Below are 23867 nucleotides of genomic sequence, written 5' to 3' on the forward strand. Positions count from 1 at the left end.
AACAATTTTATTAATATTTTCAAAGACTCAACTTTTGACTTCCTTAATTTTTCTCTTTATCTCACCTATTTCTTTGCTCTCTCTTCTCATCTTTATTATTTCCTTTGGTCTGTTTTCTGTGAGTTTCATTTGCTCACCTTTTTTTCAGTATCTAGATGAAAACCTAGGTCATTTCTTCTTTACACTGTTTATAAATTTCCCTACAAAACTGCTTTAGTTGTATCCCACAAATTTTGATACATTGTATTTCTATGATCATTGCCTTTAAAGTAATTTCTAATTTTCCTTGTGATTTCTTCTTTGGCCCATGAATTATTTACTAGTGTAATGTTTAATTTCCAAATATTTAGGCTTTTCTAGATACATCTTATGGTTACTCGTTTCTAATTTAATCCTGTTGTAGTAAGAGAATATACTCTATAAGATGTTATTATTTTTAAATGTATAGAGACTTGCTTTATGGCTTAGCATATGGTCTATCTTGGTAAACATTCTATGTGCACTTCTAAAGAATTTACAGTTGTAGCTAAATGTCCTACAAATGTCAATTAAGTCAAGGGAATTAATAGTATTGTTCAGATTTTCTGTATTCTTACCAATTTTTTTTCTAGTTGCATCAATGGCTGAAAGAGGGGTATTACAACCTCCAACTATAATTATGAAATTCTCTACTTCTCATTTTACTTTTTTAAGTTTTTTCTTTATGTATTTTGAAGCTCTGCCATTAAGATCAAACAGATCCATGACTATTATATCTTCCTGATGAATTGGTACTTTTGTCATTATCAAATGCCCCTCTGGATCTTTGATAATACTCCTTGTATTTCAATCTACTTTATGTTTTATTAAAATTGTCATTCCAGCTTCTCTATTCTTCCTACTTGCCTGGTATATAGTATATATTTTTTTCATCTTTTTATTTTCAATTTCCTCGTATCTTTATATTAAATAAAGTCTATCTCTTGTAGGGAGCATATAGTTTGGTATAGTTTTTGTATCCAGACTAACAATTTCAAGGCTTCTCCCCAAACCTACTCAATTTCAATTTTCAATGTATGGGGTAAGAAATACGAAGACATACACACACACAGACATACACACACACACACACATACATATATTTTAAGTTGCTTAGACGATTTTAACACAGCTAAACCACAGATGTGCACTCTATTACAATTACAAAGATTGATCTCCACAATCTCAAAAGACAATGTTTGAAAATAACTGCTACAGTATAAGGAGGTTAAAATTCCTAAATTCTCATCTATGTACTTGTATTTTAAAAACAAAAATAAAGATTCCAAATACCTTTGTCTCATAAACATTCAGTTGCTTGCTTTCTGCTGTACTCTTTTTTTTTAAGGTCTTATTCTGTTAAAAGTTCAAAATAAAGAATTAAATTTAATACCAAAATGATTCAAACTTACACCGCCACTGACTTAAATTAAAATTGCTAAAGGAAAAAAAAGCATTATTCACTAAAACTGTAGTAAAAAAAAAATTTTTTTTAAATAGTTTGATTTTGTGAATCAGTACATACCTCCTGCTGGAGCTCTTCAATAACCTTGCTTTTATTTTCAACTTGTTTCCTTAAATTGTTACACTAAAAAATCATGAGAAATTAAAATTTTATTCAATATTCCAGTCAAAATAAATAATTTCAGACTAACAAAAACATCAACATACCAATCACTTCAAAAATCATGTCATTAAATAATTCCATTAATGTCAAAATTATGCGAACAAGTACAAATTTTAATAGATTATCTCAGTACAATTTTGAAATTCTTAAAGTCTTAATCTACTTAAAGAACATGTGAATTCAACTACTCTAAAGAAAAATGTGCCTCTTAATCAATCCCATACACTGAGCTGACTTATATAATTAATTGGGTTTTCAAAAGCCAGCCAGAAGTAAGATTAACTGTAATTTGTCTTTTTCCTTATTCATTATTCTCTATTTATTATTTCTGAGATCTCTTTAAACTTATTACATTTGGGAAAGGGGAATAATGTGATACTCTATTTCTCCTAACTACTTTCTAATTCCTCTTTCAGGAATATCAGCTAAATCAATTTTTTATATTTCACTTTAAGGGACTATTTCACTTGGTACACATGTAGAATTGGATTAAGAGGTATTAGGCCCAAGAAATATTTGGAGTACCATAAAAGCAGCACAGATTTCTAAAGAGTCCTAAAACATCACAGATATATAATTTGTTCTAATGTCCATCAAAGTAGAAAGAAATTCCAATGGGAAAAAATTTTTTAATCTCCCTAATTAGCACAAAATACTGTGTTAAATATTCTCCTTGCAACAGTCATGTGCAGTCACAGTCAGCTACTATTCTGAAACTGAGTAAGATATGACCCTGCTATTTACAAGTGATTTATTTCATCTAAATTTTAATGTGCCCTTCAATGGTCTATTTCAGAAAACTCAAAAGAAAACTAAAAGAAGAAAAGCTACAGAAAAGTGAGGAACATTTTACTGATTTTTATATCAATTTGGCTGGTATAAACATATTAGCAGGTGAAATTATTTGTGTATACAATTTTTATTTATTAAAAACTAAATCAAGGATTTCCATTTTTGACAGAAAAGCTACCTAGATACTCTGAATAACCTTCTTAATAAAAATAATTTAAAAGTAAATATCTTGGAAAAAAGGAATCTGCTTACTTGAAATCACAAATTTAAAGTATAGTAATAGTAGATTTGGGGTTGGCACCAAAGCCAGCATTTGATCTAAGTTTATCTGCTGAAACTACTAGGGTACAGGAGATAGGAGATAACACGCAGAGCTCACTAAAGGCACAGAATCCATTAAGACAACCCTGCATAAAGTTACAAACTCAAAAGACTACCTACTTGGTGAAAGTGTAAACAAGAAATAAATCTGCCACACAGAAGGGTACAGTAAGGAAACTCCTCTATCCTGATCCTGGCCCGGAGTGAAAGGCATAAAAAATTGTCCCTTAAAATTTGTAGCCATGAGATGGCCTTATAATGGGGGATTCATACTGAACTCATACTATCTCTATGATCTCCAAAAACTTCAAATGGAGATTTTAATTTAAAATGGTTCCTAGTTAGTAGTGCCCCCAAGAAAATCTTTTTGGGAGGATATCAACTTAAATACAAACCTCAAAGAATTACCACAGATAAAATTCCAAGGAATCAAAACACAGAGAAATAAAGCTCAAAGAGTAAAAGTCAGCAAAAAGAACAAATAGCAAAACAGACCTGAAAAGGCTTCAGATATTGAAATTACCAGAAAAAGAATATCAAATTTAAATATTTTAATATTTTTTAAAATTAAAGGCTTAAAACTATGAAAAAGAAATGAGAGACCATAAAAGACGGTTGAGAAAATTTTAAAAAGAACTAGTTAAAACTTCAGTAATGAAAAATGTAATTGAAATTTAAAACTCAATAAAGAAAATCAGTTACTTTTTGGCCTTACCAAATGAATGCTGAACAAATTTTTAAAATATCAGTTTGAATTATCACCAGATTATAACTTTGCCCCAGAAAGCACATGTTTTATGTATTTCTCTATTATTCAGACCATCAAAATTTATTCTTTTAAGAGTTCATGTTGATGACTATACTTTTCTCCCACTCAGCTTTTCCTAAAAAACCGTATTTATAACTGACATTACTATACATTAAAAAAATTTTTATAACTAGGATTATTACAGTTTAAAAAACTGTCTATTTTACTAAAAGGATAATGACAGCAGATCTATCAACTTTGAATGTCATTTTGACTGTCCCATCTGTCATTTTGACTGTCCCATCTCACTCTCCCTTCTTTCTGAATAAACTAATGAAAATTAAAGTAACTTAAGTTTTCAATCCTTTTAAATTTAAAAATCTCCAAATTTAGGACTAATTAAGATTTATTTAGTGGAATGCCCAAAAATTTTTGAAAAGATTTTAAACTATCACAGTTCATTTTTAAGTAAAATAATTCATATGCATAAAAACAAAGAATTTTATTCACCAGAATTCTAGGTAGAAGAAAACGGTATTAATTATTAGAGGTCAGAACTTCAGAAAGTGAACTCTACTTTCCAAAGGACTACGCACTAACTCATATACAGAAGGTCAAGTTTAGGACAAATGTATGGTGAGGAGCAGAGAAGGGAAAGTGAATTGATATGGCCAGCTAGGCAGCAGAAACACATAAAGAAAGCGGACATTTTTCTGCAGCTCCCCTAATGATAAGAATGACAGAGATATATAAGAATGATCTTTAAAAGCATCTTGCTACTCTTAAGATATCCACAACAAATGCAGCTGCTGAGAGCATGAAATCTGGGGAAAGGGAAGAGATACCTCAAGAACAGTTTAATGAAGCTTTGCTCTTTGAAGCATTGTGCGAAACTCTAAACCCAGAGCCTCTTCAAAGACACCTGCAGTAAAAATCCTAAACTATTCCTAAAAGCCTTCAAAGTAGAATTGAGATTTCTTTGTACAGGACAATGTAAAGGTTGGCCCAAATCTAGTCATACATATACTGTTACAAAGCCTCTATTCCCGAACATTTTTTGCATTTGATAATACCTTGTTTTCTAATATCTTCATTTGTTTATCTTTTTTTACAACTTCACATTCAATGCTTCGAGCCTAAAAAATATTATTTGACATCAGATTTAAAATGTTAACAGAATTTCTATTTTCTTCTTTGAGTATCTTTTAGAAATGGAATTATAAAGCTTAGTCTTATATTTCTACAAAACTCTTCCAGTTTATTTCACTATCCTTTCCTAAAAGAGAAATTGTTTTTGTGTCTATATGTTAAAACCCATCATCCTTACCTTATCCTAGTATCACTTTGCAATATTTTATTAGCTTTCCCAGTTTATACTGGATTTTTAAATATTCTTATATATAAATATTTATAATCTCTTACATATGTCTTTCAGAAACATCTGTTAAACTTAACTTTGTAACAACCTAATATTATAGAAAAAATAGGTATTTTATCCCCATTTTAGAAATGAGAAAACAGAAGCTCAGAAAGATAAAGTCTGATGAAATAACGTCTGAACTAAGGTAGTAGATTGGGGAGGGGGGAAGCATAATGAATTTCAGTGTCAGGCAAAATATCCAAGAAATATTTTCAACTTGGATTCTTCCCAGGAAACTGTTTCAATAGGTAAATTGAAATCAGACCATGGAAAGCTTCAACATGCTAACAACTTATCTTGCATTTTGGTTTTCTTTTTTCTGTTTCTTAATTCATTAATATTTTCTACACTGGTAAAATAAATTTAAGTTCTTAGTGAAATATTTTTATTTTACATTAAACATTAAATTCATGTTCTTCCCCACACTGACAAGATGAGTGTTTTAAAGCAGCCTCTGATATAAATTTTAAAGTAGTGAATTACATACCAAGTCTTTAGGATATTAAATTCATTTTTTCTGGTTGAACTTAACTTATAAATATGAAACTGAAAGACAAAATAGCTTTTTGAGAAAAAAAATTTGATGTAGTCTAAAGAATGTCAGAGAGCCAGCTCTTCCACTTCTGTCATGTAGTCTTTCGAGATTTTTTAACTCTTTGGAGGCCCAATTTCCTAATTCATAAAATGAGGACAAAAATGATATCTACTTAAATAAGATAACATATATAAAGAATCTAGAATGTTCCCAGTTCATTGTAAGCCCTTAAAAATACAGTTCATCTCATCTTTGGACTATTCTAATAATCTGAAAACTCTCCAAAGTGTAAATAAAATTATGATTCTTCTCAGGTTAAAACTCTGCAATAACCTCAGACTACTAAATACAGCTTATGAGGCCTTAAATGATCTATCCTCATTTCTCCCCACCCTCATTTTCCCCCATCACATCATCTCTCCACTCACTCTCTCCCCACTCTCTCCACTATCACCACTATGTTAAACTCCACCTTTCAGCCAATGGAAACTTTGTATAGTTGCTTAAAAGTATGGGCCCTCTCATACTTCCAAGGCTCCTTCATACTTTGCATACAAGTTACATATGTATGCATCTCTGTGTGTGTGTGTGTGTGTGTGTGTGTGTGTGTTTGTAACTTGGAATACTCTTCTCCTCCCTAATATATTCGTGTCCACCCCTCTGCCTTCCACTAATTCCCATTAGTCTAGGGTTTCAAAATTAATGTTGCTTCTTTCAGGAAGTTTGTCCTGGCTCGTTTAGATAGATGCCATTTCTATGGGCTCCAACAGCAATTATATAGAAGACCTAATGTTCTGTTCTGGCCACCATCCTTTCCTGCAAAAACTCTTTTAGTGTAAACTCCACAGTAATCCTGCTCAGTTCATGTAGTTTGATGGGGATGGATCTGTCTGTAAGAGTGGGACTACTCTCAGGCTTGGCCAGATTACTCTGTCCCCTAACTGCAAAAAGTGGCTTAGGTATAAGTGAACTAAACTAGGCCAGAGTCCTCTCCAAGATTTTTTTCTGAGCTTTCAAGATGACTTTTACAGCTTTTGTGTGCCTTTCACATCTCCTTATTACATTCTTAAAATTTTTAAATGTTGTTTTCCTAATAAAAAACCTTAATTGGATCACTGTTATCCACCGAAACAAATTAAATCCAAACTTAGCACCCAGAACAGTGCCTGGCATGTAGTAAGTAGTAAGTAATATTTGTTGAATGAATGAAAAAACACAGTCAAGGCCTTTGCAATCTAGTTTGATCTTGCTATTTCAGCACTATTTTCTCCCAATATTTATATTGTATCCTATAATCATGTCACATACTTTCTACTATTTCACTTTTGTGATAATCTTTCCTAAAAGCCTTTTTCCTTTCTCAGCTCTTTGAAATCACAGCCAATGCACAACACAAACATTAATCAATTTATCAGTATATTTCATATTACTAAAGCACAAGCCTTTTATTTAGCCCAAAAAAATAAGTCAACATTTATAAATGCTCAATATTTAAAGAAATTTAGAATTATGCCACCATTTCTTCTAGATATAAACCACATAAACAAAACAACCCAACTTGCCTATATTTTTAAGGTCAACAGCCTACAACAGTCCCTAGACCACTGGTTATTTATACAATAGTATACTTTATTTGTTTTAGACATGAGGTATTGCTTTTATGATTTAAAACTTTGTGATACAAACAATTATTAAATATAACATACATTTTCTTCACTCTTGTCCAATTTGCATTTAACTTCGTCTCCTTTCTGTTTTAGTTCTTCTCTCACAGATTCCAGTTCATTCCTTTAAAGGAAATGGAAGAGTGACATTGTAATAAAATTTACATTTTTATATTTTATTCCCTTTATGAAATTTCTAAAATGATTGACTATTTAATTTTTTGGTTTATACTTTCATTTTGCTTGGTAATTTTTCATGCATTATTATCAATAGGCACACTGCTACTCATATATTTAATGTATACTTTTATTTTGAAATTATCTAGATCCTTATAGTCATTTTTCCATTTAAAAAAAAAACTCCTAGATAATACTACTCAGCCATAAAAAAGAATAAAATAATGCCATTTGCAGCAATATGGATGGACCTGGAGACTGTCACTCTAAGCAAGGTAAGCCAGAAAGAGGAAGAAAAATACCATATATCACTTATATGTGTAATCTAAAAGAAAGACACACATGAACTTATTTACAAAACAGAAACAGACTCACAGACATAAAACAAATTTATGGTTACCAGGCGGGGAAGTGGGCAGGGAAGGGATAAACAGGGAGTTCAAGGTTTGCAGATATTAACTACTATATATAAAATAGATAAACAACAAGTTTATAGTGTATAGCACAGGGAACTATATTCAATATCTTGTAGTAACCTATAACAAAAAAGATTATTAAAAGGAATACATATATGAATATATATGACTAAAACACTATGCTGTACACCAGAAATTGACACAACATTGTAAACTGACTATACTTTAATTTTAAAAAAGAAGGGGAAAAAAACTCCTAGATAGAAACCCTCATTTCTTATATAAGCCGAGATTTCACTTTACTGTTTTCTTAGTCATAAATTAGTTATCATTATAAGACATAGTCATAAAGTTTTATAAATAAGCTAGGGAAGTGATTTTAATGAAGAACTACATGACTGAGATATTTGCATATACATATTCCCTTATATAATGTACAGAGTATATCTGGAAAAATACATAAGAAACCATGATACCTCTGGGAAGAGAGACTGGATAGCAGGAAGAGAGAGGGCAAGAAAGATAGTGTTCTTTCCCCGTGTCCCCTTGTCCTTTTGACTTTTACACCATATGCATGTATTATCCATTCAAATTTTTTAAAATTAAGAATCTGTCTGTTGTACATGGAAACAATGGTGCTTTGTCTCAGATGGATATATGAAGCTATTTCTAATGGTAGTCTCTCTTGTTACTACAATTATATGTTGCTGGGTCTGACCTGAATGCATAGAACAGTATTCAATCATGTGGAATAACTGGCCTTGTGAAAACTGAGTCTGGGATGTCTACTCTTTAACTGAGTTTTAAATCTTTAATCAGCATATTTTACTTTTCCTAAACATATTTGTATTTAAAGTTCTATAAGTCCACTGAGTAGCTAGATATACAAAAAGATATTATCTAAATAATTTGAATTCTTATAAATAAAAAGCAGCCTTCCCATAGAATATGTCTTCACTTTTTATCCCTGAAATGTACCATGGCTTAATCACAGAGATTCAATCTATAATAACAATCACTTCTGAAGAAGAAAATTGAGCATAATGGACGAAAGCAATCTTTAGAAGCAAAATAAGAGATGACTTTCCAAATATGGAAAATAGTAACAGTTAAGTACCAGGCATGTGTTCAGCACTTTATTCATTTTCTCATATAATCATCAGACAGTCCTATAAGGGAGGTATATCAAGTCTAAAGGAAGTCTCAAATCATTTAAAATAGCAGGTTAAGTTTTAATGACCACATTCTTTAATCAATCAAAATTTAATATTTCAGAATATAAGTATAAATGAGAGCCCCCAAATATTTGGAAATTGTCTAAATTACTAATGGATTAAAAGGAAACTTAAAATACAAAAATAGATCATTTAGAAAATAATAAACATGAAAACACTGCATGTCAAAATCCAGGTCATGGATCTACAGCAGTGTTAGGAAGTAAACTGATATCTTGAAATGTTTTTATTATTTGAAAAAATGAAAGATATATTTTACAATAAATAAAGAAAATATTAATATTTGATTGCAAGAAGGAAAAACTTTCTAAGTATAAAATCAATAGGTGTACAGGAATCATACCACAATAAATGTGTTAAAAAAAAAAAAAGCAATGGGAAAAAATATCAAAAGGAAAGACAATTAGATTTAACACAAAATTTTTTTTTAAAATTCTATATGACAAAAAAAACTACTCAAAGTGAAAGGAAAATAACAGGTTGGGAAAAATATGTGCTGTAAATTTAAAAAGATTAAGGATTAATGTGCTTTTTAAAGCTTAAATAAATCAGTACGAAAACAATCAAGATCTCAAAACATTAGTGGGCAATGGGTATAAGCAATTTAGAAAGAAATGTAGAAAGCACACATGAAAAATTCCAAAACTTACCCAAAATGTGCAAATTATAAATCATAAGAACTATGAGTTGTTTTTATCTGTTATATTATCAAATAAATTAATGAAAATACCCAAAGGTAATTAAAACATTTTGGAACTAGCATTTTCATACAATAATGGTTTACTGCATAGCTTACAACCGATAAGACCTATTAGAAATCATTTGTCTATCAAAAGTGATTGAAATAATTATTTGTATGACTCAGTAAATTCTACCACTTGAAATTTATCCTGTAAGAAAAAAATCTGTATATGCCAAAATGTTTACTGTACTATTATTTACGATAGCAAAAAACTGGAAAATGTAAATATCCAAATTAAAATAAATAATGTTAAAGCAACTTGTGTGACTAGCATACAGGCATTAAAATAGATGATTGTGAAAACACCTAAAGACACAGATAATACTTAAAATAATATTAAATTTTTAAAATACCTCTTTTAAATTTCTGGCATATGATTAGTGTACTTTCTTAGTTAAACAAGTATTAAATATTAGAAAATCTATGATACTTTGAAACTAATTTCTATGTGTAATATCACTATTTCAACACTACATATAAATAGACATTATTACAGTTTTATTTTTAAACAGGATTCCAAAGCAGTAATTTAAGTCTAATTTTTTACTTTATTCTATATTCAACATAAGATTAATCCAAATTAACTCTAACAAGTTAACAGAAAAGAAATACTAAAATCTTTTGCCAGAAAAAGGCCAATGCATTAGTCTTGCCTTAACTGTGTTTCTGTTTCTTCCAGATTTTCTATTTGTTTCAACATTCTTTCTTCTTGCTTTTTGCTATTCTAAAGAAATAAGCAGTGTTGTTTACATTATTTTGTTTCAACAAAAATAAAATTGAAACTAATATTTAAGACCATTATTGGTCTTAGAATTTATAAAATTCATTTAGTTACATATAACTAGCAAGAGTTATATATAAATAGCAAGAGAATGAGCTATTTAACTTGTATACTTCCATACTACTTTTCCAGCCTTATTTTATTCCCCTAACAATCCTTACACAGTAGCTAACAAACCAAGTCTTACTTGCCGTTTCCCAGTGATACTTTGAGACTTGTGTCTTTTGTTGTGGCTTCAAGGAATGCTTTTCCATTCACTGTTAGCTACTGAACTCATAATTATTCATGTTTTAAGGCGTATACTGATGCTATATTCTTTCTGAACACTTCTCTTTCCCCAAGGCAGAAATGATCCTGTGAACTATGATAACACTGTATTCCCAAAATGATACATATGACATACTATTTTAAGTTATTTTGACATTTTTTTTCTATTGAATCATAAACTCCTTAAGAGGAAGGATGATATTTTACTCATCATTGTATCCTCCACAGTGCCTTATATAATTTATTAATATTTGAATACTTTATAAAAATCTGAATGCTTAAAATTAGAGTAACTTTATCAATAGAGAGTCTCTATCATCTGTCATTACCATCTAAGATCAATATGCATATTTTTCTTCTAAAACAAAGTGGTATTAGCTCTAAGATAATCAGACTTGCAAAGCTAAAAGAATCTTTAGAGGTCATCTAATCTAACCCCATAATTTTACAGTAAGAAAACTAAGTCACTGGTACTGTCTTTTTCAACTCACATTAATATCTTCTTGCTGTTTCTTGAGTTCTAGAGCCATATCACTTGTTTCTTGTGCTAGTTCTTTGTTCTCCACTGAAAGCCTGCTGCAGCTTGCAGTTAGTTCAGTATTCTTAAGCCTATTTTTTAAAAAACATGTCATACCAAAATATTCACATGCAAAATTATATGTGTAATTTTATCCAAAATAATCTTAGGGGGAAAAAAGGAAGAATTGGGGTTATAAATGAATAAAACTGACCATTAGTTAAGAATTTTTGAGGCTGGGTAGTAGGTATATGCTGGTTCATTAAACTATTCCCTCTTAACATCATATATAATTGAAATTTTTCTGTAATACGTTTTTCAAGATGTCATATATTTCCTTGACTATTACCCACACCTCTTCCCCTTTTACCTTTCCACAAATTTTGAAAAGTACATTATTTTCTTCATATATTTTCTCTCTAGTAGACTCTTAGAAATTGTTTCAAATTTCTAAAGATTTGATTTAAGTAGTACATGAAACATTATTTTCATTTAACTATCCTCATGAAAATAAATAAAACTTTGTACACAACACTTAAACTGCTCTTACAAGGTCTGAAACAGTCTACATTGGAAGAGAGATTATTGCTGTTATTGGCTGCAGCCAGAATCAATTTTAAATGAAGAAAGGGGAGTGTGGGGCTCTATGGAATGATAGCAGGAGCATCTATTATCTCCTCCTATGTCCCGACACTGGAAACTCATCAAGGAGTAGATATAAGTTTTAACTAAAAAATGAAAAGTTGAAAAAGCAAATATAACAACAATAATACAAATTCATACTAATCAGCTCATTCATTAAAAGGGATTTTGGTTAATAAATGAATTTTACCCAGAGTCCCTATAAAAGTACTGTTGAAAAGGTACCAGAAGCTGAAAGAGAAGGGACAAGATGCTGAGTAAACTAATTATTTCTCATTTTTATGTAGAGTTGAGAAGCAACCAGAAAGGAAAAATGAAGCTCACCACTAGATTGCCTACTCGAGTTTAGTTCTCTGAGTAATAACACAAAAACTATTTCCTCCCACTTTCTCTAGAAATTAAATTTACTAAGTAGGTAAAAATCAATTAAATATTTTGTTTGGACAATGTAAGAAATAAATTCTTATTTTGCCATTTCATCAGTTCAAACCTATGAAGTAATTTAGTAAAACAACCAAAATAACTATTTAGAACTACAAATGATTATTTTTATGAGAAACTAAATAATCTCTGAGAAAAATAATAAATTGCTCTTTTAAAGCAGTTCTCAACTTTGTGATATACTCTTCTTATGTCAATGATACGTACTTCCCTTAGCAATGAAACCGATAAATTATTTTGACCTTTAACTTAAAAATAAAACACAACTTTAAGCCTATTCAAATAAGTATTGAACATAATTTACTAACTTATTATTAACTACCAGAAAGCTTAGGAATTCAATACATAAGCTACTTTATAGATAGAAAACATACTTCTCATTTTCAAGCTCAGTTTTCAGCTCTTTAACCTGTTTTGAATAATGTTGTTCACTTGTTGCAATGGCAGTTAATTCTATTTCCAAATCATGTACTTTTTTCTGGAAAATAAACATGTATTATCACAGCAAATGTTTTTACAATTTTCTCATTTAAAAAGTATGATCACTATGCAAGCAAGTCATATATTTAATAAAAATGTCAAATTTTAAAAATTTAAGTAGATTTAATACCATAATCATTATAATTTTAAAACAATGAGCAATGACAAATGCAATACAATAAGTAAATTCTATTTTGATATTCTGAAGCTCAACCAGTAAAATTATATTTGCATATTATAAAATACTGTTATCAATTTTATACAAGGTATTAATTTCAATTAAAATATCATATTACTAAGAAGAAATATATTAATTAATGAAATTAGGCAGTATCTGAAAAACTAATTGTTTTTACTATATTAAAAAGACAGTTATAATGTAATATTGTAATAGACTGAAAACATACTTTCTAAAAATAAAAGACATTCTAAAATTATAACATGAGCACTATAACAATATTGTAAAGTAAGAACTTAACTTAGTAAAGGCTAAAATTTAAATATATCATTCAAAAATTTAATTGTTACAAACCATGGCATTATGCATACTACTGTCATCTTACTATTGTCATTAAATGTAGCAGGAACACATCTTTAAAAGAAATTTTGTGAAGCAATCTTTCACAAAACTAAAAGCCACACCATAATTTACAATGTAAATCTGTATCATACTAACAAATACTTGAAAAAAGGATGTGTTCTTTTTAAACAAACCTCTCTGGTTTGGAGAAGCCCAGCTAGTTTTTGTTCTGCTTCTTTTAATTCTTCAGCAGTCTTCTCAAACTGTTTCTTCTCATCTAAAAGCTTTTGGTTTTCTGCCTATAAGAACATTAGCAAATCATGACAATCGTATCAAACTGCCCAGATAGAATTGTGAAGAGAATTATGAATTTCTCTTTGACTAAAATTTTTTAAAAAGAGAAAAAAAAGTCATCATTAAATAAATTCCAAAACTAAACATGATGACAAAGGATTTAATGGAGAGCCCTGGAATTTTTTATTTGAAAAAAATCATACAGGAGCGCCTTTCTATCTGCTAGATTGGATGCTGTCTGATTCATGAATCACAGAATTGAAACTTAATGGATCACTAAAAAAAACAAAAATCATACAGGTCATTGAATTCAAACTTTATCTTACACATAAGTCACTGCAATTTATTAGCATTTGTTATTCACTCACTATTCTATATCCTGTTTGTCCTTATATTTTACTAAAATGTTCTTCCCTGTAACTTTCATGCAATGGTCATTGCTCTGCATTCCTTAGTCACAAAGAAGTCTAACTCCTCTTTCACATATTAGCTGAGAAATATTTGAAGAGAGTTATCATCACTCTCTAACTTTTCTCTTAACTATTCTATAATCTCTAATTATTATTATTATTACTGCTATGAAATGGCTTTACATTGCCTCATTCCTTTCAGATGGGCTCACTCTGTCAATATATCATTTTAAATGAGGTGTCAAGAATTGAATTCAATGTTCTAGACAATCATGGGTCAGCAAACTATAGCTCATATTGGGAACACTGGACAGCTACTTGCAAAAGAAACTGGTCTACTGTCTCACACCATACCCAAAAAAATAATCCAAAATGGATTGAAGACTTAAATGAAAAATCTGAAACCATAAAACTCTTAAGAGAAAACATAAGCAGTATGCTGTTTAACATTAGTCATAGAAATATCTTTTTGTATATGCTGCCTCAGGCATTAGAAACAAAAGCAAAAATAAACAAATGGGAGTATATCAAATTAAAAAGCTTTTGCTCAAAGAAGGAAACACTATCAACAACAACAAAAAAAGGCCACCTACTGAATGGGATAAGATATTTGCAAATGATATATCTGAGAAGGGCTTAATACCCAAAATATACAAAGAACTCATACAACTCAACATCAAAAAAACCCAAACAACCCAATTATAAAAGGGGAAGAGAATTTGAACAGAAATTTTTCCAAAAAATACATACAGATATCCAATAGGCATATGAAAAGATGTTCATCACCGCTAACCATTAGGGAAATGCAAATCAAAACCACAATGAGATATCACCTCACACCTGTCAGAATGTCTATTATCAAAAATTATCAAAAAGACCTGGCTCCTATGATCATCTGTTCTTAACTGTTCTATCTTAGCATATTGTGTTCTTCATACTGCAAAGCAAATGAGTTTTACAAAATGCAAACAGCACTGTGAACTAATGCTTTATCGCCCTTGGCACCATTGTATTATTACCTTTGAATCACTGCTTGTATTTATGTGTGATTATTTTGTGACTGTAACTCTATGAAAGCAGGATATGCATCCATTTGCTCCCCTACAGCAACCCCAGATTATACCATAAAAGGAACTGAACAAATGTTTGTTAAATTAATAAACGTGTTATATTATTCATCCCTCACCACTACCCTAAGAGATCTGTACAATTATTTCCCCCATTTCATAGATGGAAAAATCAAGCCATCAAGAGTTTAAGTAAATTACTCTAGGTCATACAGCTAAGAAGAACTGGATACTAATCAAAGCATTATAATTCTAAGGACCAAGATATTAATTATGCTCTATTGCTATTGAAATATAACAAAATCATAAACCAATTTCTGTCCATGTAGGAGTGTAAAAATAATACTTTAGTGTTAACTCAGTTGACAAATATTTACAAAGTGCTGACAAAGTATCAGTCATTGTGCTAAGTACTGAGGTTACAGGGCAAACAGGATAGGTTTTTAGCTTTTATTGGAGCATACATTCATTTCACTATTTACTGACCACCTACTGTGTGGCATCTATTTTGCTAAGTAAAGGGGATTCTACGGGCAAATAAAGCTTTAAATAATTATACCAAAAATCAATTTCATATGTGATAAGTGCTATAAAGGAAACATTCAAGGGTGCTATGGGAACAAGCTATACAGAGACCTAAACTAGGCTAAGAACACCAATTGATATTTAAGCTGAGACTTGAAGTATAGGTTCACGTTATAAAATCTGAAAGAAATGTAAACATTATTACTTACAAGAATTTGTGCAAAAGCAGTTTACTGAAAAAAGGATAAGTATTTGGAAACTAGGCTTCCCAAGAGATAGAAAAATTAGGAGTTGCAAAATCAGGTAGAGATGCAATATATATATCTGTAATCATATATCTGTAATCAAACAATATTGTCTTTTATAAGCAAGGGTTAGCAAACTACAGCCTCTGAGGCAAAATCAGCCCACAGATTTCTTTTGTAGGCTCTTGAACTAATAAATAATAAGATGGCTCTTACATTTTTGCAAGATTGTTCCAAAATAAAAAAAGAAAAAAGTAGAGGGGGAGGAGAAAATTAACATTCTGTATATAGCCCACAAAATCTAAAGTATTTACTATTTAGTCCTTTACAAAGAAAGTTTGCCAACCCATGCTCTACATGCTATAATCAATTAAAATATAATGAAGCCTTATCCTAACAAATTCATTAAATATGGTTCTACCTGAACACTAAACATAGGTAATGAATACATATCATACATATCTTTCTCAAAACTGCCCCTTTGTGGCTCAAAGGTATCAAAGGCACACCAAATTTACAATCAGCTATATGATATGCTTATTTGATCTCACTTAAATGTACTGTCAACACATGTTTAAATAATAGAACCACCTTCACCAAGACAATTATCAAAACGTGTAAATATTGGTACAGATAAGAAATGTGAAAAAAAAAAAGAAATGTCGCTTTACTAAAATCAAATATAATTTTTTTTCATATTTTAGCTGAAAAAACTACCATAAAACACTATAGGATAAAAATCTAAGTCACTAGATTCAACTATTTTGAAAAATAATTGCTATACATTAATAAGAGAAACTATATACTTACCAAGATATTTTTCATTTCTTCAAGTTCTACTTCTTTGTTATTTTTCAGCTTAGTCAATTCTTCTAAAAAAAGCAAAAGAATATAAATGTGTTAAAAGCTGGACTAAAAGAATAGGAAAAGAGAGACAAGAAATAAGAATACCATTTGAGGGAAAAACCAAAAGAGATGGGCTAATGCAACTAGAGCACTGTAAAGAATAGAGGAATTCCAAATGAAACTATGCAAAATAATAAAGATAACTATTAATAGTAATGTTCCTATAAAGTTAATTCCACAACCAAACGAGCCCAAGTTCATTAAACAAAATAAGCAATGGATCTATATAAAATATATTTAGAATGAAGTCACACAGCATGTGCATTTACCTTCAACTCACCACTGTCTAAACATCTGGCCTCTTAATCTTCACTCCAAATTTAAAAGGAGAAGTAATCCACTTTTCTCAAGCTATCTCTTGACCACTGTTCTGGATCTCAACATTCCTACCTCCTCTAAGACTTCAGTTGCTATATTAGCAATATACAATGACTGTAGACGAATCTTTAATTTCCCCCATCCCATCTAAACATCTATTTGAATACAAAACAAATATCTGAGTGATCTATCCTTTTCATACTATTGTCAAATTTCTTACTTTGTTTTTGTAGCCAAATTCCTGTTTGTTACCTATACATTTCTTTCTTAATCCTATGCAAAGCTAATGTCTATCTCCATTAATAAAATTATTATCTCAAAGATCACCGATAACTATTTTGTGGTGCAATTCTCAGTCCTCATCATTGTGGAGCTTTTGGCATTTGATACTACTAGCCACTCTCTACTTGTCTCCCTTTGATTTTCAAGATCTTGTATTAGTAGTATTTCCTGTTTCCTAACTCTTACTCTTGTTTTCTTTGCCAACACCCTTCTTCTCACTTTAAATAACAATGATTTTCAACGCTTTTCTTTCTATACTTCCACGAATTCAACATTAGACTAATGAATTAGAAAATCTTTCCAGCTCAAATCTCCTGCTTTTTTCTTTCTTACATTAAAAAAACTTTTTTATTTTTCCCCCTAACGCAGGCACTGGGGATTGAACTCAGGACCCCAAGCATGCCAAGCACACACTCTACCACTGAGCTATACCTTCCACCCACCTTTCTTACATTTTAAAAATAGCTACAAAGTTTCCAAGTGATGTCTAGCTGTCATCAAAAATTTTATTATACCTGAAACATCTTTCCTCACTGCTAAGGGTTATTAATTATAGGAGATACAATAGATTGAATGAAAATTTCCAGACTCTGTACATTAAAAACAAACAAAAAACTTGAAATAATTGCCCAAAGTCTCTAAGAAAAATAAACAAAATTAAAAATGCAAATATAGAGTTTAAAAGAAAAACCTGATATGCAAAACTTATTGAACCACAAAGTTTCATTTTAGGTAAAAACAGTTAATTTTTTAAAACTCAAGGATTGGTTCAAGATAGTGGACTGAGCATGTGTCCACATTCTCACTCATCCCCAATCCCATAAATTTTTTAAAAGAATATATATATATATATATAAACATTAACAAAAACCAGACAGCCTACCATTAACAAACCAAAAAGTTGAGGGATCCTTGGGAAGGGGGAGGAGAATCCATATTAATTCATTAAGGCTATGTGAACAACTAGACCAGGTGACCACACACACACACCCACCCTCCCATACACGCATACAGCCTACCTCAGGTTAAATCAAGGATTCTGGGAAACCAAACAGATTTGGCACTGTCCCTGACAGCTCATAATCTCTAAGCAACACAAGCATTCTCTATACCCAAAAGACAAGCTACCAAGCCCACTCTTCCTTACAGCGCCTACCATCTCTCCCCATAATCAGAAGAATCAGATTATAACATAGACATAGAAGAAGATGGATTCTCAGATACTTAGATGAGTAAGCAATCAAGAATCAACAATCGGTGAAGAAAAAGCAAAACCATGAAAGGCACCAAATTCAATTAAGAGAACTAAAATAAAATCCAAGGAGAAAAAAATTAATAAACAGAAGTAGATATTAAATGTTCCAACAGGATGCTATATCCATGAAATAAATTACCTAGAGGTCTTAGAAATTTAAAATTAGACAACTAAGGTTTTTTAAATAGCAAGATAAACATACCTAAGGATTGAATCAGGAAAAAATATTTCCCCAAATTCTGCAGAAAAAGAACTAGAAGGTAGAAATTTAAGGAGAAAAAATTTGGACATGAAGGATAGATCCAGAATTTGCAAAATCCAACTCTCAGAGGAGAGAGAGAGAGAGGCAGAGGCAGAGGCAGAGGCAGAGGCAGTGGCAGTGGCAGAGAGAGAGAGAGCGAGAGCGAGAGAACAATGACACTAGAAGAGAAGAAAAAAAAGAAAAATGTTAAAAGCTGAAGACAGACAAAATGTCCTCAGATTAATGGGCTCACCAAGTGCTAGCAGAAGTGTGATAACAATTCCATTTTTAACAGATGTCTTTCATATCTGTACCACTCAAATAGCCTCCTACCTGATTTTTCCACTTATATTCTTTTCCTGCTACCAGCACTCCCCACCCAAAACCAAATTTTTTTCCATACAGAAGTTACAATGATCCTTTAAAGATGTAAGCAAGATCATGTCATTCCTCTACTTAAAATCTTTCAATGGTGTTCCTTTGCTATTATCATAAAAGCAAAATTCCTTTCTTTGGTCATACCTGATTTGTTCCTTATCACCCCACACTCACTTCATTTCCCTTTCCATATTGCTTCTTACACTCAGTCACAAAGGCTTTCATTCAGTCCCATGAATTAACCAAGCTCCTTCACATCTCAGAGCATTTCTACATGCTTTTCCTGACTAAAAAGTTCTCTCTAACTCACATGCTTCACCCTAACTAAGTCTCACTTATTTAAGTCTCAGTTTAAGGCCATCCTGATCAACAAATCGAAACTAGGCCTTATTATTTTCTTATATTTTATCATTTTCATTTCCTTCATAACACTTATCCCAATCTGTAATTAAATATTTATTTGTGATTATTCATTTTATGTGGCCCCAAGTAGAGTGCAAAGTCTCATGAAAATAAAGACCATGTCTGTTTATATATCCAAAGCTAAATGAGGAATAAACATCTAAGTCTAAATTCAATAGTTACTGTTGTATCTAATAACCAAAGAAGCAGCAATAGAAAAAACTAGAAGGAACACCTGTTACATAACCAGAGTGAAAACAAACATGGGTACAGATACAAAAAAATGACTATAGTAGTAAAACCTGTTTAGAACTATATTAGACTGAACTGAAGATGGGAGACACATGAAGCAGCAAAGAAATCTGCACCAAATAAAGAAATTGAGGAAAAATTATTTGACAAAGATTCTGTATTTATAGTTGGCTTTAACTTACTTGGTAAGCACTAGCTTATTCTTTAAATGAAGAGTGAAAAGACACCTGGTATTTAAAGAATTTGAACTTAGGCAATTAGATGACTCTTAAATCTACAAGACAGAAAAATTAGATTTGTACTTTTAAAGAACACTCTAGTATTAGTGCAGAGAATGAACAAAAGGTAGACAAGACCAGAAACAAAAAGACTGATTCTAAAAATACTGCAATTAGTCCTGCTCAGAGATGTCAGGTCCCAATCTAACGTCAAGACATAAGGGGTAGAGCACACTGTATCTGAGTATTGCATAGAAAAAAAAGCAGTCTAGGATAAGTCAATGATTGAGACTGCTAAGGGAACAATGGCGGCATACTCTAATCAAGATGTAAGTCTAAGAAAATACCACCCATTAAGAAAGCAAAATGTAGCCAGGAAACAAAGTGCTAAGAATGAGATCTATTGCAGGAAGGAATAAGGTTATGAATGAAAGCCAAAGCAAACAGAAGCCTAGTAAACACAAAAATGGATGAACAAAGATGAGGACAATGAGGGTAGTCTGAAGCATGATTTGATGGTTAATCTGTCAAATTCAATTTGGGTTCCATTATATTACTCACATGCATCCCTCTGCTAGACTAAGAGAATGTGCTTGAAATTCTACTAACCAGGAAAGAAAAATGAGGATTTGAACTGTTCTAGATCTGCAGAGAAGAAAAGGGGGAAGATTCAAAAGATATTTCACAGATGCGGGGGTGGGATGGGTATATATAGCTCAATGGTAGACTGGGTGCTTAGCATGCACAAAGTCATGGGTTCAATCCCCGGTATCTCCACTAAAAAATAAAATTTTAAAAATTAAAAAAATACATAAATAAACCTAATTCCCTCCTCTCCCCCCCCAAATAAACAGAAAAAAGATATTTAAGAGTTAGAAACTCTTAAATTAGTTAGATTTTAACAGCTAGATATTAAGAGTTAGAAACAACAGCACTGAATAACCAGTTAGAAGTGAAAGTAAGGGAAAAAGGAGATTTTTTGGTTTTGAGAACTATACATTTAACCAAAGAAGAAAATAAACTAACATTGGATACTTATATCACTGTTAATGATACTCTCCTATACATAATACTTTGCACACTCCATCATTTCTGCAACTACCCAAAGCTTCTCTATACCTTAAAGTCTACCTTTGAAAGCTACCTCTTCTATAAAGCCTTTTCCAACTCTGCAGTCCACCCTGACACCTTTGGCTTTCTCTTTTTAACAGCATTATCACATTTCCATCAATAAGAAATCTATGAGCACTTATCTCAAATATATAAATATGTATATAACACAAATACATATTTATGTTTTGTAAATTTATAAAAAACATAAATATGTGTATTATGGTATTATTTGTTATAAAACATGTATAAAGCATAAAAATAAATAGAAATAAAAGTTCTAATATTTCTTTCCCTTATCCTAAACAAAATTCTTGCTCACTCCCTAAATTTTGGAAATACTGCTCTAATGATTTTGTGTCCAAACTTTGTCCTACAGCACCTAAGATAATGCTAAGAAACACATACAGAACCATTTCACAATTCTAGAATTCCTTATCCAAACTTCTCATTATATATTGCTCTACTAAGAGAAATATCACATTATGCATTTGATTTTTTTAATATGACAATAACAGCTATTAATATTCAATGTCAGATTTAATTGTTACAAATAAATATCCATTAAAGATATTTTAAGGACTAAAATTATTATTTAGTCTACAACATTCAATTGACCAATTCTAAAGAACATAGATACACGCAGTGATTTAAAATAGTATGTTTTGCTCTAAAAGAAGACTTAAAAATTGGATGAAAAGTGCATTTACAATCACTCTAATATAAAATAATACTAAAAAATTATTTACAATTGGTTAAAACAGTTTTGGGTGTTCAAAAGTTAATCTAGTCTATAGTGGAAAATTAAGCATTGCAAAAGGAAAACAGTGTTTCAAAGTTCAACCAATCATCCAAATAAAGCACTATTACTGATAATTATTTTAATCAGGTAAGTATTCAAAGCTAATAATAAAGATTACAGAAAATTATAGAGATTTTTAGAAAAACACCTACCTATGAATTATTTTAATTGATACAAATAATTCTTTTCACCAAAATTGGAAAAAATGTCTTTATAGCTTTATAAATCTCCACATTTGTTGATATGAAGCTTTGTAAATATGAAGCATAGAATTATTAGAATTAGCTAACTAAATGGTCATAAGCTCATAAATCAATTGAACTTCTCTCTCTCTTAGCCATGAAAGTTGATTAACAACACCATATGATAAAATAGGATCACATTTTCTTATAATAATTCATAGTCCAACATGACTAATCAATGAAATTTCAAAATTCAATTAAAATATAGCAGACCTTTCCCACTAAGAATTATTAAGGCCTCTGAATTCTAAAATAAGAAAAAAAGGCTACAAAAACATCTCTTGGCTCCTTATACTTCTGGACACCTATGAACTGCATTATGAAACTGGACAGTGTTTCTTAAGATTTAAATTTTCTATCTTCAAAAAATCAAATAAAAAGTTATCAAATAATCACTATTGGTAAACAACAGAGGAGAAAATATATTTTGTTCTGAAATAATGTTTATGGTTATATAATTAATATTGTCACATATACATGTTATTCTCTAAATCTTACCCAGTTCACTTGACTTCTTCTGAAGCTCCATGGTAAGTACTTTCAACTGATCTTCACTTTTTCCCAATCTTGCAAAATAATTATATTAGTTCACAATGTAAAATATTCTTTTACTGAGAATTTAATCTAGTAACTAAAACTGATGCAATTTAGCAACAATATATCTTAGCACAGACTCACTCATTCAATTAATACACATTTTTTACTACCTACTTTGTGCCAGATAGTGTAACATTTCAAAACAAGATATTACTATTATACATACATAGTTGTGTATCAATTGCATCTACATAAAACTTTAAAGCTTATTGTCATGATTTATCTCTTAAGTATTGATGATAATCAAATTAATGCTTCCTACAACTTTGAAAGAGATTGAGCATATAACTACTGTTATACTGAATTCTGCCTTAGGAATAATATAAATATGAGAACTGTGCAATTCTCTTAACTACGCTGGCTTTCCATTTCCTCATCTATAAAACTGAGATAATTGGAACAGATGACATTTAAGGTCACTTAGAAATTTTAAATTTGAAAATCACCTGGAACGGCCAATCAAAAATATATATAAGATTAGCTAGCAAGAAAATCTAGCCTTTCTTCCTTCACCATACACAAGCAGTAAAGAAGAAATTCTGCTAGGCTCAGGTTTGACTTCAGAGAGAAGTTTTTTCCTCTCTTTCACCCTCTAGACTTAATTAACCCTTATACTAATGGGACAAAAATAATTACCTAGGCCTCATAACACAGCTTTATAAAACTAGTCCCTTAATACAAAGTAGTGAAAAACAAAGTAAGTTTTTAACTCAAGTTTTAGAGAAACTATTCAGATGAAATGCAAATGAATACTTTATTTTATATATAGTTAAGCATATTCATTAATCCATTGATTTAATAAAAATTTTTGAGTACCTACTCTGTACAAGGCTAGTTGCTAAATTTGTAAGTCAGAAAGAAGGTTACAGACCCTAATAAAATAAACCCACAGCCTAGGAAGTTATTTCTATTTAATAATCCACAGTTTAATTAAATACGTCATATCACTGCATCAGCACTCATGAGCTTATCCATATTGC

The 23867-nt window shown here is 30.7% G+C and overlaps 1 protein-coding gene across 2 annotated transcripts in view; it reads right to left on the reverse strand.

Annotated features, from left to right (window-relative positions):
• Positions 1-23867, reverse strand: part of SYCP1 (synaptonemal complex protein 1) — a 109715-nt gene that overhangs the window by 42043 nt on the left and 43805 nt on the right. The window contains exons 14-23 of one of the 2 annotated variants that reach the window (XM_032486975.1): positions 22789-22856; positions 16695-16756; positions 13538-13642; positions 12718-12821; positions 11235-11352; positions 10349-10419; positions 7168-7249; positions 4580-4642; positions 1544-1606; positions 1312-1374 (exon numbers count right to left, since the gene is read on the reverse strand). In XM_032486975.1, coding sequence (XP_032342866.1) covers positions 1312-1374; positions 1544-1606; positions 4580-4642; positions 7168-7249; positions 10349-10419; positions 11235-11352; positions 12718-12821; positions 13538-13642; positions 16695-16756; positions 22789-22856 — 799 coding nt within the window. The remainder of the gene's footprint in view (positions 1-1311; positions 1375-1543; positions 1607-4579; positions 4643-7167; positions 7250-10348; positions 10420-11234; positions 11353-12717; positions 12822-13537; positions 13643-16694; positions 16757-22788; positions 22857-23867) is intronic. The other variant, XM_032486976.1, reaches the window with a different exon arrangement.

This window comes from Camelus ferus, chromosome 9, assembly GCF_009834535.1.
Source record: "Camelus ferus isolate YT-003-E chromosome 9, BCGSAC_Cfer_1.0, whole genome shotgun sequence".
NCBI lineage: Eukaryota > Metazoa > Chordata > Mammalia > Artiodactyla > Camelidae > Camelus > Camelus ferus.